This window comes from Hordeum vulgare, chromosome 4H, assembly GCF_904849725.1.
Source record: "Hordeum vulgare subsp. vulgare chromosome 4H, MorexV3_pseudomolecules_assembly, whole genome shotgun sequence".
Lineage (NCBI taxonomy): Eukaryota > Viridiplantae > Streptophyta > Magnoliopsida > Poales > Poaceae > Hordeum > Hordeum vulgare.
In genome coordinates this window covers 605,494,548-605,507,745 of record NC_058521.1, presented here as the reverse complement: position 1 = coordinate 605,507,745, position 13,198 = coordinate 605,494,548, and the positions used below count along the sequence as shown (strand labels likewise).

Genomic DNA, 13,198 nt, shown 5'->3' with positions numbered 1-13,198 from the left:
GGGTAAATTCTCCTGCATCGGATCGGGGGCCACGTGCATGCATGCACGCACGCACGCACCACCCATCCTCTCCCCTCCCGCCTCACCCTGCCACAACTTTTTTCTTTTTTTTTGCGGAGACACCCTGCCACAACTTAGTTGACCTTTCTACACATGATCCAAGCTCGCCACTGGAAGCATGTTTTTCTCGTACAAGCTGAATTTGTCCGGCCCGACAATTTTCTACTCCCACCGTTCTTAAATAGTTACTCTGTTTTTAAATATATATATTTAATAAAAACTATAATCAGAAACTATATACAATCATTCATTTTGCTTTGTATGTAGTTCTCTAATGAAATTTCTTTAAAGATTTTATATTTTGAAACAAAGAGAGTATAAGACCTTTAATTTTTTTTATTATAAACTATATACGGAACAAACTGAATCAATCTACATCCTAAAATATGACTACATATGTTTATATGTAGTTCATAGTAAAATCTTTAAACGATCTTATATTTAAAAACGAAGGGAGTAATAAATTTCAGGAATAATATCTACTTCTAAAGGGACTCGAAGATCTTGCAAGTATTTGCAAAAACATTTTTTGTGCAAAGAGTACACAATGTATCACGATTGTCTTCGTGTGGATTTCCGTGACGAGGCGGTGTTGTAGTAGGTCAGGATGAAAATTGCGGACTCCTCTCATATTGATGTCTCACTCGGTATGTTTAGATCGACCTAACGGCCTATCTCTTGGCTGGTGTTCCCTCCTGTGCCCCCCCCCCCCTCCTTTTTCTTCATAGCAATATATTCATGTGGTTGAGGAGCTTTCCATTCCTCCCCCGGAAAAAAATCAAAAAAACAAAAGTTGCCCCAACCGCCCAAGTGTTGTAAATTTGGAGTAAAACATTTCGAATACAGTTTTGCTAAGCCTCGACTGAGACTTCGTTATGTCTTAGTCAATACTATAATCCGTGATCTTGCAAGAAAATTCATGTAAATATTTTTTTGCTTTTCTTTTTTTCTTCTTACATATTTGTGATATTATTGTGAGTCGATACTATAATGCAGTTTTTGCCTCCTTGTAATGAAAAAGTGGTCCTGCCTTATTTTAGGGTACGTATTGAAGATGTTCTTAGCCTAACATATTTCTATCTCCTACAAAAAAAAAGTACACAACCCGATAGACACTTGTTGAATTAATTCAAGCTGCCCACCTACATATTCAGGCGCACCGGAAACCATGATGGGACGAATAGTACTTAATTTTGCCCATCTCATGCAACTACTCCTTGCATGTTCAGTTGTCCAACATGCCGTCAGGTCATGTACCATCCAATGGTTAGGTTATAGTATCAAGAGTGATGGCTAATGAACCCTACTTGCTCAACCAAAAGTGGACCATCACAAATAAACTAGTGTGTAAACTTTGGATCCTAGAGAATAAACACAGTTCAAGCCACATATTCTACTGCAACTATCCACCATCTCTTACTAGTAGTACATTTTAAGTACTAGTACCTGCCATCCAAGTGCCAGGCACATTCCACAGATTAAAAAGAAGCTAGCCGGCCCCTTCATGAAGAGGAGTATAGTACATGAATTGCAACATATATAGTATATAGGAGAGGATTAACATTTACCAAGTGTAAAAGTTCCGGACAGTCATTAACATTTAACAAGAGCACAAAAATTCTTACATGACACATACGGGACAGTAACTTCTTTTAGACAAAAATGGTAGCTCCAGAAGTATCCTCAAAGTAAAGTGGAAAAAAAAAGGAAATCCCCACGCCGTTTAATTTACCATGCATCTACGTACAGTGTGGTGAAGATATGTGACATGTACATCATGTATACGCCGCCCATATATATATATGTATGTGCACCAGGAATAATAGTAATAAACAATAATGGAAATAATTTAGGGTTGTTGGATTGGAAGGAGCAGAAGTAAATTCTGTGTAGTAGGGTTTTCAGGTCTGGGTTTTTTACCTAGCACGCAGCGGCAGGCAGGGGGTATCAATCCATCATCAAGTGGGCATGTGCAAATGTGGATCCGTATGGGCACATGAGTGAGAGATCGAGATCGGTACCACCTGGGCCTTCTTGGTTTGTAGCGCTAGCGTCGTCTTGCTCGATCCATCGTCACTGGACCATGGCCAGGAATGGCGCCCCGTTTGTCGCCCCCGCCGCCGATGTTGGTGTGGCGTTGCCCGCCGGCGGGTTGCCGCTGCCGTTCGCCGCGTTGGGCCTGACTACGTTGTGGTTGTGGTTGTGGTTCTGTTGCTGCTGCTGCTGATGCTGATGCTGCCTTTGGAGGAAGTGGGCGTCGTACTGATGCAGCACCGGCGGCATGTTGATGTTGCGGCCGCCGGGGACGTCGTCGTCTTCCTCATCGTCATCGTCGTCGAAGTCGTCCTCGTCGTCCTCGTCCATGCTGTCGCTGTCCAGGTCGTAGACGTCCCTTCTGTCGTTGCGGCCGTAGCTGTGATTCATGGCCACGGCCGGCTGCACCACCGGTGCCGTCTCCTTGGCGACGCCTTCTTGCTTCAGCTCCTTCAAAATACATGGCGTGTACTTGGCATCGATCAGAACGGTTGGAATTGACAATGTGTATGTGCATGCATGGGCCGAGAGTTACGTACCAGTTTGTTCGTCGCCGTGCCGCTGTTGGCGCCGTTGCCGGCGGCTTGGGCAGAGCTGGGGAACATAGCCACGGTAGGCGGGGCGCCGTTGCTCGCCTTCACTTGCATGGCAGCGCCGTTGCCATGGCCGTTACCGTTGCTGATCAAGTTCTTGGCAGCGTGCTCGACGTGCTGCGCCGCAGGTGACGGCGTCTGGGACGACAGCGGCACCGGCGCGAGCACGGTGACCGCGGCAGGCTCGGCGCGAGCCGAGGACGGCGCCGGTGCCTGCAGCGCCGGCGCGTGGACGCCGGAGGAGGAGGAGGAGGAGGATCCGACTGCGAGCGCCTTGGTGCGGTAGAGCGCGTCGAGCTGGTGGAAGTAGGGGCACGTCTTGGAGTCCTCGGGGCGCTTCCGGCTGCTTTCCTTTACCTTCTTGAAGTACTTGTTGATGTTCTCCCACTTCTCCTTGCAGCGCTTGGAGCTCCGGTTGTATCCCAGCCGCCGCATCCCCACCGAGATGTCCTCCCACAGCGGGCCCTTGGGCGCCGTGTCCTGGTACCGCGCCTCCATCTCCGTCCGCAGCTGGATCAGCGCGTGCACCTCCGCCTTGGGCCACCTCGACGGCGACGCCCCGCCTGCCATGTCCACCGGCGGCTGCTCCGGCGCGTGGACGACGATCTCCTTGCTCTGTTGGTGGTGTGGCTGCTGCTGCGGCGTCTGTGGCTGTGGCTCTGGCGTCGCCGTCGGCGTTACGTGTTGCTGTGGCTGCGGCGTCTGCGGTTGTGTTCTCATTGGTGTAGTCACGTTAGGCTGCGCCTGAACCGGCGGCCGTGGCGTTGGAGGGGCCGGCGCAGGTGCAGCGGAGGCGACGGGCGTCGGCTGCAGCGGCGGCGGTTTGACAGAGGTGACGGTGGCTGCCGGCTTTGCGGGGAAGGATGATGGCGCCTGCACGGGGACGATCTGCCCGGTGATCCTCTGGATGAAGGACACGACGGCGGCGTCGCGTGAGGCGGCCACGGCGCGCTCCTGCGCGAGCGCGTCCTGCTCGCGGGCGAGGCGGGCCACCTCCTGCCTCCGCCAGGCCTCCTCGCGGATCATGCGGTCCTGGTCGCGCCGCTCGATGGCCTCGAGGAGGCGGCTCTGCATGGCCTCCTGCCGCTCCATGACCTGCCGCATCAGCCCCTCGAAGAACCTCATGGCCTTGCCGCCATGGCCCCAGCTGCCGCCCCTTCGCTTGCGCTTGCCGCCGTCGGCGGTCTCGTCCGTGTCCTCGCCGTCAGAGTCCGAGAAGCTCGCGTCGCCCACCGGCGCCGTCGTCGTCAGGCATGCAGGCGATTCCGTAGGCACCGGCTGATGCGTGAGGAATAGAGGCGGCGGAGACGGCTCTGCAGCCTGCAGGACGCGCGGCGGCGCGGTGGGCACGGCGGAGTAGGTGACGATGGTGGCGGAGACGGGAGCAGCAGGCGGCGGTTGGTGCGCGCCGTGGAGCGCCTCGAGCTCGGTGAAGAAGCGGTAGGTCTTGCCGTCGCCGCGGCCGGTGCGGCCGTCCTTGGTGCGGCGGTAGTACTTGTCGACGTTCTCGAATTTCTCGCGGCACTTCTTGGCGCTCCTCGTGTGGCCCATCTCCGCCAGCCTCCTGCAGCACCATTGATGAACACAAGAATTAATCATCATCAGCCACACAAGCTCACTTCACTTTCCCATGATTCATCCCATCATATATACTCCTCCTACATGTTACCATCACCGTCGATCGATCCATCACAATTGTTTGCATACGTGCGCGCGCATGCATGCGTTGCTCTCACGGGAAAGGAAAAGCCAAGCCGCGGTGTTTTTAGCCCGATTGGTCGTGATGAAAAAGCCCCAAATTGGGGATGCAGATGGAGGGATTAAGTATTGGGGAATTGTGATCGGGATTGATGCCTGGGAACTGGATCTGACGGGCGCAAATCCGAGGAAAAAGAAACAGAAAAGTAGAGGAGGGAGAGCGATGTGCGTATGGTTTTTAATTGGGGGAAAATCGATCCATCCATCCATCCATCCATCATGTGTGCTCGTGCTGGTGGGCAGACAGTTCTTGGGTAGAGCATGTGAGCCACATGAACCGCATCCCGATCAATTATCACATCACACATCACATCTACACACCTAGCTTGGGGACAGTGAAATTCTTCCCATGCAACAATACAATTGAGACATGTATATGGATCGGGACGTCGATCCATCTTGCTAGCTTGGAGACGTACGTTGGAGACGAGGCGTGAGGAACTGGAATTCCGTTGCGAAATTGGCATCGGAGAGTGAATTCAGTTGATCGAGTTACCTGGAAACTTCCTCCCAGAGCGGGCCCTTGAGGGCGGCCTCCCGGAAGGCGGCGTCCATCTCGGACCGGATCTTGAGCAGCGCCAGCGTCTCTTGGCGAGGCCAACGGTTGCCGCCCGGCGCTGCCGACGAGGACCCGCCGCGCTCGCCCTCCTCGCCGCCGTCCACGCTCCCGGACCCCGACCCGCTGACCGCGGCCCCGTGCTGCTCGTCCATCTGATGCTGCTGGTGCTGCTGTCCTGGCGCAGGAGCAGGAGTCGGCGCGGGCGGGCGGCTGCTGATGGGCGAGGGCGCCCCGGCGGGCCCGCGCCAGCCGGCCGGGGAGAAGGGCGGCATGTCGGGCGGCTGCTGCATGGCGCCGCAGAGGGGAATTGAGCAGGATTGTTTGGTGGTCAGTGGTGGGTTGTTAGGCGGGTGGTGCTGTGGGAGTGAGGCCGCGGAGCCATGAGCAGTGCACGCATGAAGAGGTTGAGCAGCAGCCGCTACCGGCGAGTACACCTGGAAAGAAAGGGGTGGAAGCGGCGAGGAAAAGGGGGGAGGAGGAAGAAGAAGGTAGTGCGAGGAGTGGGAGTGAGATAAGTAGTGGCTTTGGCCTTTGGGTAGCTAGGCTAGGCTGGCATGGAGATGGAGATGGAGAGAGAGAGAGATGGATGGGGGTTGTGGTTGTGGTGCCGTAACACAAGAAGAAGAAGAAGAAAGAGTGGTACGAACTGTAGCGGGCGGGAGGTGTGCACTAAATAGTAGTATAAAAATGGCGGTGGAGGAGGAGGAAAAGGGAGGTGTGCCGGGGGCGGGGGGAGGTTGAGGAGGAAGAAATGGCGATGGCCGATGGGAGAGGGAGAGATGCGTCCGGAGAAGATGATGTACTCCCTCCAGGAGATGATAAGAGAGAGAGAGAGAGGGGGTGGGCGCCGCGCGCGCTGTCAGGAAGGTTACGCGCGGTCTTGTTTTCTTTTCACACATCGTCTTCTTCTACTCGACCATCCATCCACAGTAATTCTACTCTACTGCTCGCTCGGTGGTGGCTTTGACGTCGGTCCGGAGGAGGAAGACGATTTACCTACGATATATCGACGGATGAGCGATCGGACGGACGGCAGAAAAGAGTGGATGCCGGGAAAAGAGCTTTGCCGGATTGGATTTGGATTTAGATTTGGATTTGGATTGGATCGGTGGAGGGAGGGAGGGACAAGGCCACACTAGAACAGCTGTGCGGTGGGGCCTGACGGCGCATGCAACACCAAGCCCAACCCAACACCTCGTCCGTATCATTCACAGGTCACACACACACACACACCCTCCCTCTTCTTTGGGGTAACATGCAACGCAACGCAACGCCTCCAATGGCATGGTCCTTCACTCACCCCCACCCCCACCCCCACCATCACGCCCACCGTGGCGTGCTACGTACGTACGTACAACGCCGTTTTCGTTCCATCTACTCCCATTCCATACATGCATACACAAGCAGGTGTTGGACAGTCAGTACACTACAGATTTACTCCATCCGTTTCTAAATATAAGACTTTTAATTTTTTTTATTAAAGGTCTACATACATAATAAAATGAATGAATCTATCTATATTATAAAATATGTCAATATATATTTGTATATAGTACACTAGGTGAACCTATAGAAAGACTCATATTTGAGAACGGATGGAGTATTTATTCATTGAATGCCTCAAACTATCAAATGCTCGTTTAAATAGAGAGAAGTAAACACATTCAATTTGCCTTTCATATGTACATACTTTTTTTTTACCTATATAATTATAGTTGGAGAGAATTATAGTTAGATACAGTGGGAGTAGACCGGAGCAAATTTTCTGGAAATTTTAGCCAGCTGAAATGGGCATTGCCGACACTCACTAGCTATACAATTGCAGCGCGTACGTAAACTTCTAGTAAAAATGTTGTGCGTACGGATTATGTTGAGCTACAGCCAAATTGATGTCCATGATTGCTTGCTGGCATAACTAGCTAGCCGCTATGACTACATTGAAAAGTAAGCGAGGCTACAACAGGTCTGTGACCGGTTGTTTAGAAATACAAGATGGCCACACCTTTCCTGCAAAAATGAGACAAGATATTCACATCTTTATGTATTGTGTACATTGTTTTATATTAAAAATTCATATAGAAAGTTATTTTTTTTACACTTGCTTACCACATAGACATGACAATGGATACACTCGTCATCTTAAGCACGTCCCAGGGCCTATACACCATTCGATCATACTTATTTTATCGAGCCTCCGATATATCATATCGAAACAGAGCATCTAGGGTCATGCCCCATACAATTATTCTAGAGGCTATCTGTCGCGTTTAAAGGTGAATTCCCGTGGGCCAGAGGCTTGGTTCGGATTGAGTCTCTATACGTAGCAGGTTAGTGTGGCAAACATTCGATCTCGGATAGATGCCTTCCGAGGCGCTTTACGTACGCAGCACACCGGACTCAGAATTGTGGACTTTCACTACGGAGTCTCGTCACCGACTCATGACATATTTTGCAAACAGAATGTTAAATGACATGGTACGTGTAACATAGAAACAATAGGTACATAAATCAATTTCATTTTTATTTATTCAACACTAGACATATAACTCATCAAACATCATCAAACGTGGCAGTGGCAACTAAAAAATACAACCTTTATTTATATTAAACATAAGAAAATAGCACCTAAAAAATACTACCTTTATTTATATTAAACATAAGAAAATAGCACCTACGACAACAAGCTCCAAAATAGCAACACAACAGCTTAGTTCATTGCGTCTAACAAAAACGTTTATTTCTCAACTTTAGTTGTTAAGTTTATTTGGCAAGATTAATCGGACCAAAGACCTCAGCAAGTTTATACATCACAAGTTTATTTAGTAAATTTAATTAGCAAATTTTTTAGGCGAGGAGGTGTTGCGCAACGTGCTACATGCCACTGGTCCCAACCCAACCCCCCAATATCACAGGTCACACGACCCTTCTTTGGAGTTTGGGGTAACATGCAACGCATGGTCCTTCACCATAACCATCACAGCCCCACCATGGCCTGCTACCTACAACCCCATTTTCATCTCCATACGCTAGCTAGTGTTGGACAGCTAGTACAAAGAGTGAGTGCTTATACACATACATGCATATGTACGTATACAGAGAGTACACACATTTAATTCACCATTTAGATATATTTATCATAGTACTAAAATTGCATATAGATATAGCGTTTCTAAGGGTCTTAGTCAGCAAAAAAAATGCACATTCCTGACACTATTTTAGTAAAAAGTTGCTTGAGTTTAAGTTGGAATGTTGTACTTGGACCTATAGTTATTGTTATTTTTTCCTCTAAAAGCGGAGCAAGCCTCGGTATGTGCATCGAGCGATGTACATAACCAAAATATAGTTATGAGGTGAGGTGAACCGTTGATGATTGGTTGCCGGCATAACAGTGAAGACTTTGAAAGTGTAAGCGAGGCTAGAGAAAGTATTCAACAAATTATTTAGACAATCATATATGGACATAGAAATAACCAACCACATCCGCAAAAAAAGATAATGACATCTGGATATAGCATATATATTGTTTTTGTCATTTTAGTTCAGATTTCGGTAGCATGTATTTTCTATATGTACTTAACCGACGGAATGACAATTGACATGTTGTGTATCTTTAAGAACGTTTTATGGACCATAGCCCCTTCCATTATACACTTGTATCGGTCCTGAGGTATAAAGAACCCAAGCACGTAGGGCCATGACCCGTGCCATTACAGAAGAAGTTACCTGACACGATTAAAAGTTACGACCTATGGGCCATGGGCTTGTCTAGGATTCGGTTTAAATTCATGGCAGGGTCTCTGTAGTGAACCCATCTTGAATAGTTGCCTTGTGGGGCTTTTTCGGTATCACACCTTACTCATATGTGGACTTTCGTGATGTGGCCTTGTCGCCAACGCCCAAGATGTTTCAGGGACATAATGTTAAAGAGACATGATATATACTCCATCATATAATTGTTGTGTAAATATATCAATTTGCATTGTTATTTATTCAGTATTGAACATAACTAACATCATATGTTTAAAGAACAGGAATGCGCCAGTCTATTGATGGGACACTCATTGAACAATTACATTTTTAATTGTATTAAGATAACATGGCAAAGTTTTTACATGAAGAATAAGTCCCAACCGCCGGGGGGGGGGGGGGGGGCACAAAGTGATATGGGTCCAATATGCTACACATAGAAACCTAGTGGATTACCATTCTACGTGAAATTCGTTATACTCATACCTTAAAACACACAAACACCATTTGACGATGGCACAAGAGAGATAAGTCGGAGAGGTGCTAGGTTTTGCATCCTTCAACATTTTTGTCGGATGCCCCCCCCCTCGGGGAGTGAACAGATAAACAAATAAATTAGCAAACCACAATCTTTATTATAATCTTAAAAATTAAAATTTAGCAAATAACAACAAACATTACAAACTTCATTTATTATACTGTAGCAAATAGCAAGATAGCAATTCTATTTTGTAAGGTTAATCATAAACAAGTTTAATTAAACTTGGAGATGCTAATACGTCTCCAATGTATCGATATTTTTTTATTATTCCATGTTTTTATATTATCAACTTTGGATCCTTGATATGTAATTATATGTTATTTTATACCATCTTTCCGAAATAACCTATTACACCAGTGCCAAGTGTGAGTTGTTATTTTCTGCTTGTATTTGGTTTTCCACGAAACTAGTACCAAACGAACTTCAAACTCTACGAAATTTTTTGATGATTTTTTCGACAAAAGAGGACATGAAAGCTTCGGAGGGAGACCAGAAGACACACGAGGAGACAAAAAGGCAACAGGGCGGGCCTAGGGGGGTAGGACCGCCCTGATGCCTTTTGGGCTCCTCGTGGCTTCATTTGGCCTAATTTCACGTCCATAAATTGTCTAAAATAGCGAAACCAACAGAGAGCCACCCTAAACACTTTTTCCACTGCTGCAAGTTTCTGTTCCGACGGAAGGCCCTCTCGAGATCTTTTCCGGTGCCCTACTGGATGGGGAATCGATCACGGAGGCCATCTATATCAACCTTGTTGCCTCTGATGATGTGTGATTAGTCCACCATAGACCTACGAGTCCATAGCTAGTACCTAGATGACTTCTTCTCTCGTTTTGATCTTCAATACAAAGTTCACCGTGATACTTGTGATCTCCGTTGGGTTTTCCTTGAAGAGGAACGGGTTATCGCAACATAATGTGGGTAAGTATTTCCCTCAGTTATGAAACCAAAGTTTATCAAAACAATAGAAATGTCAACCACAACCATCTTCAGCGGCTGCACACAAAAAACATAGAACTTGCACCCAACACGGGCAAGAGGGTTGTCAATCCTCTTGTCTTGTTATTTGCAAGGAAGTGAGGTGTGTAGATAATTATAGATAACAAGATAAAATAAAAACAAGTAAACACTACTAGCAGAAAAGCTACCAGTAGCACTAGTTTTTCCCTTACTAGTAGCGTTGGGCTAGCGATACTGCTAACGCCCTACAACTAACCTGTTAGCAGTAGCGCTGAATATAGAGCGCTACTGTTATACACATTAGCAGTAGCGCTGGAATGAATAAAGCGCTACTGCTAATTTTCCAGCGCTACTGATAATATTCATGTTTTCAAAATTTAATTCGTATTTATGCCCCCTACGTATTTGTGCATGCTCTATACAGTGGTTTCATCATATCATGATAAACATGCATTATTGTCATCACATCATACACATAAAGTAGTCACATCATTTATACCATCATCACCATCATCATTATTCAACACAAATATCATCAAATCTCAAAAATAGCGATACACACAAGTCATGACACACCCACAAGTTTCATCATCCCTATCTAAACCATCATGTAAAAGAGAAGAGCGATCAGCATGAGCAAGAGCGTGACTATGTAGTACTTCTTCAGGCACCGGTTTCGCTCCTTCTCTTGCCGTAACATCAAATCAATAATATTCAAAATATACATAAAGCACATAACCACATATTGTAGAAAGAGAGGTCGTATTTATTTAAAAAATGGGAAGATCAGTTGGCTTGTCTATCATATGGCAACCCACTCGGTAACTGATAAGTTTAGTGATCTGCGTTTGGATATGCCCTTAAACCCGTTTGGATATTCAAATTCAGCATTTTACAGATTGCTTGTAGAGTACTTGCCTCATGAGGTTCCCCATTACAATAGCAATCGTAAAATGAAGAGAGGTTTGGATATTCAAATTCAACGATTGGATAAAACAGAAATTTTGATGTCGCATGCTATAAATGATGTAACCTTATGCATGTATGCTCATTGAGAAATGATGAATTAACAAATATTAACACATCAATACTTATAGGTATAAGGAGCAAATCATTAAACTTTGAAAGTATATGATACTCAAAGATTACTTTACCCCTATCCATCTTTATTATATTAGCAAGGCATGGCTCCATCTTCACCACATTAATACAAATGTCAAGCACCACGGTGTCCAAGTCGGGAAATTGGATCGTACTTTTTCAATATGCATCAACTTTTTATTCTTCACACAACACATGAGCATGAACCATTGGACATAGCATAAAGGTGCAATAGAATATGATGATAGGTTTCAAAGGGGCAAAAGTGGGGAAGATAGTCTCACATCAACTAGTCCACCTAACCCTACACATGGTTATGGTGTCGTCATTGTAGATCTGGACCATGAAGTCCAGGCCCGACAACCGCATGACAAGTAGGCCGCCGAGGACGATCCTTTGCTTCTGGGAGAAATAGTTTCAACCCTTCTCCAACAACATCTTCTCGTGGAAGATATGGACACAGAACTCACACTATTTGTTTAAAATTAGCCATGTGAACTATACCAGGTCGGAGTGTCCCTGTTCTAAATGAAGATGGAAATATCATTAGTAACATCCATCATAGCAAGATGTAGATTTAGCTTCTGGTTCACACGTATGCACCTTTAGATAAACACTCTTAATTTTGCATTACTATTTTTGTGTTCCTTAGAAGTTAGAACTACCCAAAATTCAACTTACACTCCATTAACCAAACTAAAATGTTTACCTTTGTATGCAAATGGGAAGGTTATATTACTGTGTTTCCCTCCCAGTGCATTTTTCTGACAAAGCAATCTCCAGAATCTTCAAATGTTGCAATTTAAGATTATTGCTAGAAAGGCATATGTTGGAAACTACTGTTTAAGAAATGCACATATGATCTGTTATGTGGTGCTTATGTTTTATGTATCGTGTGTCTGATCGCAGGCATCCCCTAGCAAAATCAAATGTGCTCTCTATCCGAGTGCCCGACGAAATCCTACTACCACAACCCGCGGACATGTCTTCTGTTGTGTGTGTGTGTGTGTCTCACTTAGTTGCATATCTAGACAGCCTATTTGTTGCTAAATCTATTTTGTTAAAGAAAAGCTAAAAGTTGGTAGTTGCGTATTCAACCTCCCCCTCTAGTCAACCATATCGATCCTTTTAGCCTGCCATGTAATATCCCGCGTGGCTTATGTATCCAACTCATGACCAAAATTTTGGTCAAAGAATTAATGACCATAAAATTTTGCTCGTAGATCTCATGAACGAAATGTCAAGAAGGTCACGTCTCTTCATTCTTGATGGTCAACAATTGACCATTCATATTTGTTCATAAAATGGTCATACAACAAGAACAACAACTATTCAACGACGAAAAGGCGGCGTCATAAATGACCAAATTCCTTGTAGTGAGAAGTGACAGAGAAGCGTGTTTGGGTTGTGGTTTTGGATGGGCCGGGGGTGTCGGTGTCCTATATGGCGGCTATCGGACAACTCCGAGGACAACTCCGAAGCCCCCTTAGTGTGATTTCTATTTGTGGAAAAACTGACAAGTGGATTGGTCTGCGGATCGGGGCGGCGTTGGATGACACACTGTGTTCGAACAACTCGGTCAGGATGTTTGCAAGCGATCCGAGGATCCGCTAGGGAGATGCCCTAAGAAGAGTGGTTACTGCTGAGTACTCGATCGAGCACAAAGATGCGCCGAACCATCAATCATCGTGTCATGTTGAGAAAACAGTACAGTAAAGGTTACGGCAATGGATTTAATAAAATGGCACATGCGCTTGTCCACTGGTACAGGGAGGCCGCGGGAGTAGCCACTGTCTAGGAACGAAAACCATCTACCTTTTACTCGGACGACAACAACATGCATGT

The 13,198-nt window shown here is 46.3% G+C and overlaps 1 protein-coding gene across 1 annotated transcript; it reads right to left on the bottom strand.

The window, feature by feature from the left end:
- Nucleotides 1–1,623: 1,623 nt before the first annotated feature.
- Nucleotides 1,624–5,807, bottom strand: LOC123450029 (trihelix transcription factor GTL1-like). The gene is made up of 3 exons (XM_045127423.1): nucleotides 4,942–5,807; nucleotides 2,634–4,251; nucleotides 1,624–2,544 (listed from the first exon to the last, which is right to left on the bottom strand). The coding sequence occupies exons 1-3, from the start codon at nucleotides 5,292–5,294 to the stop codon at nucleotides 2,134–2,136; spliced, it is 2,382 nt and encodes a 793-aa protein (XP_044983358.1). The 5' UTR covers nucleotides 5,295–5,807; the 3' UTR covers nucleotides 1,624–2,133.
- Between the last annotated feature and the right edge of the window lie 7,391 nt (nucleotides 5,808–13,198).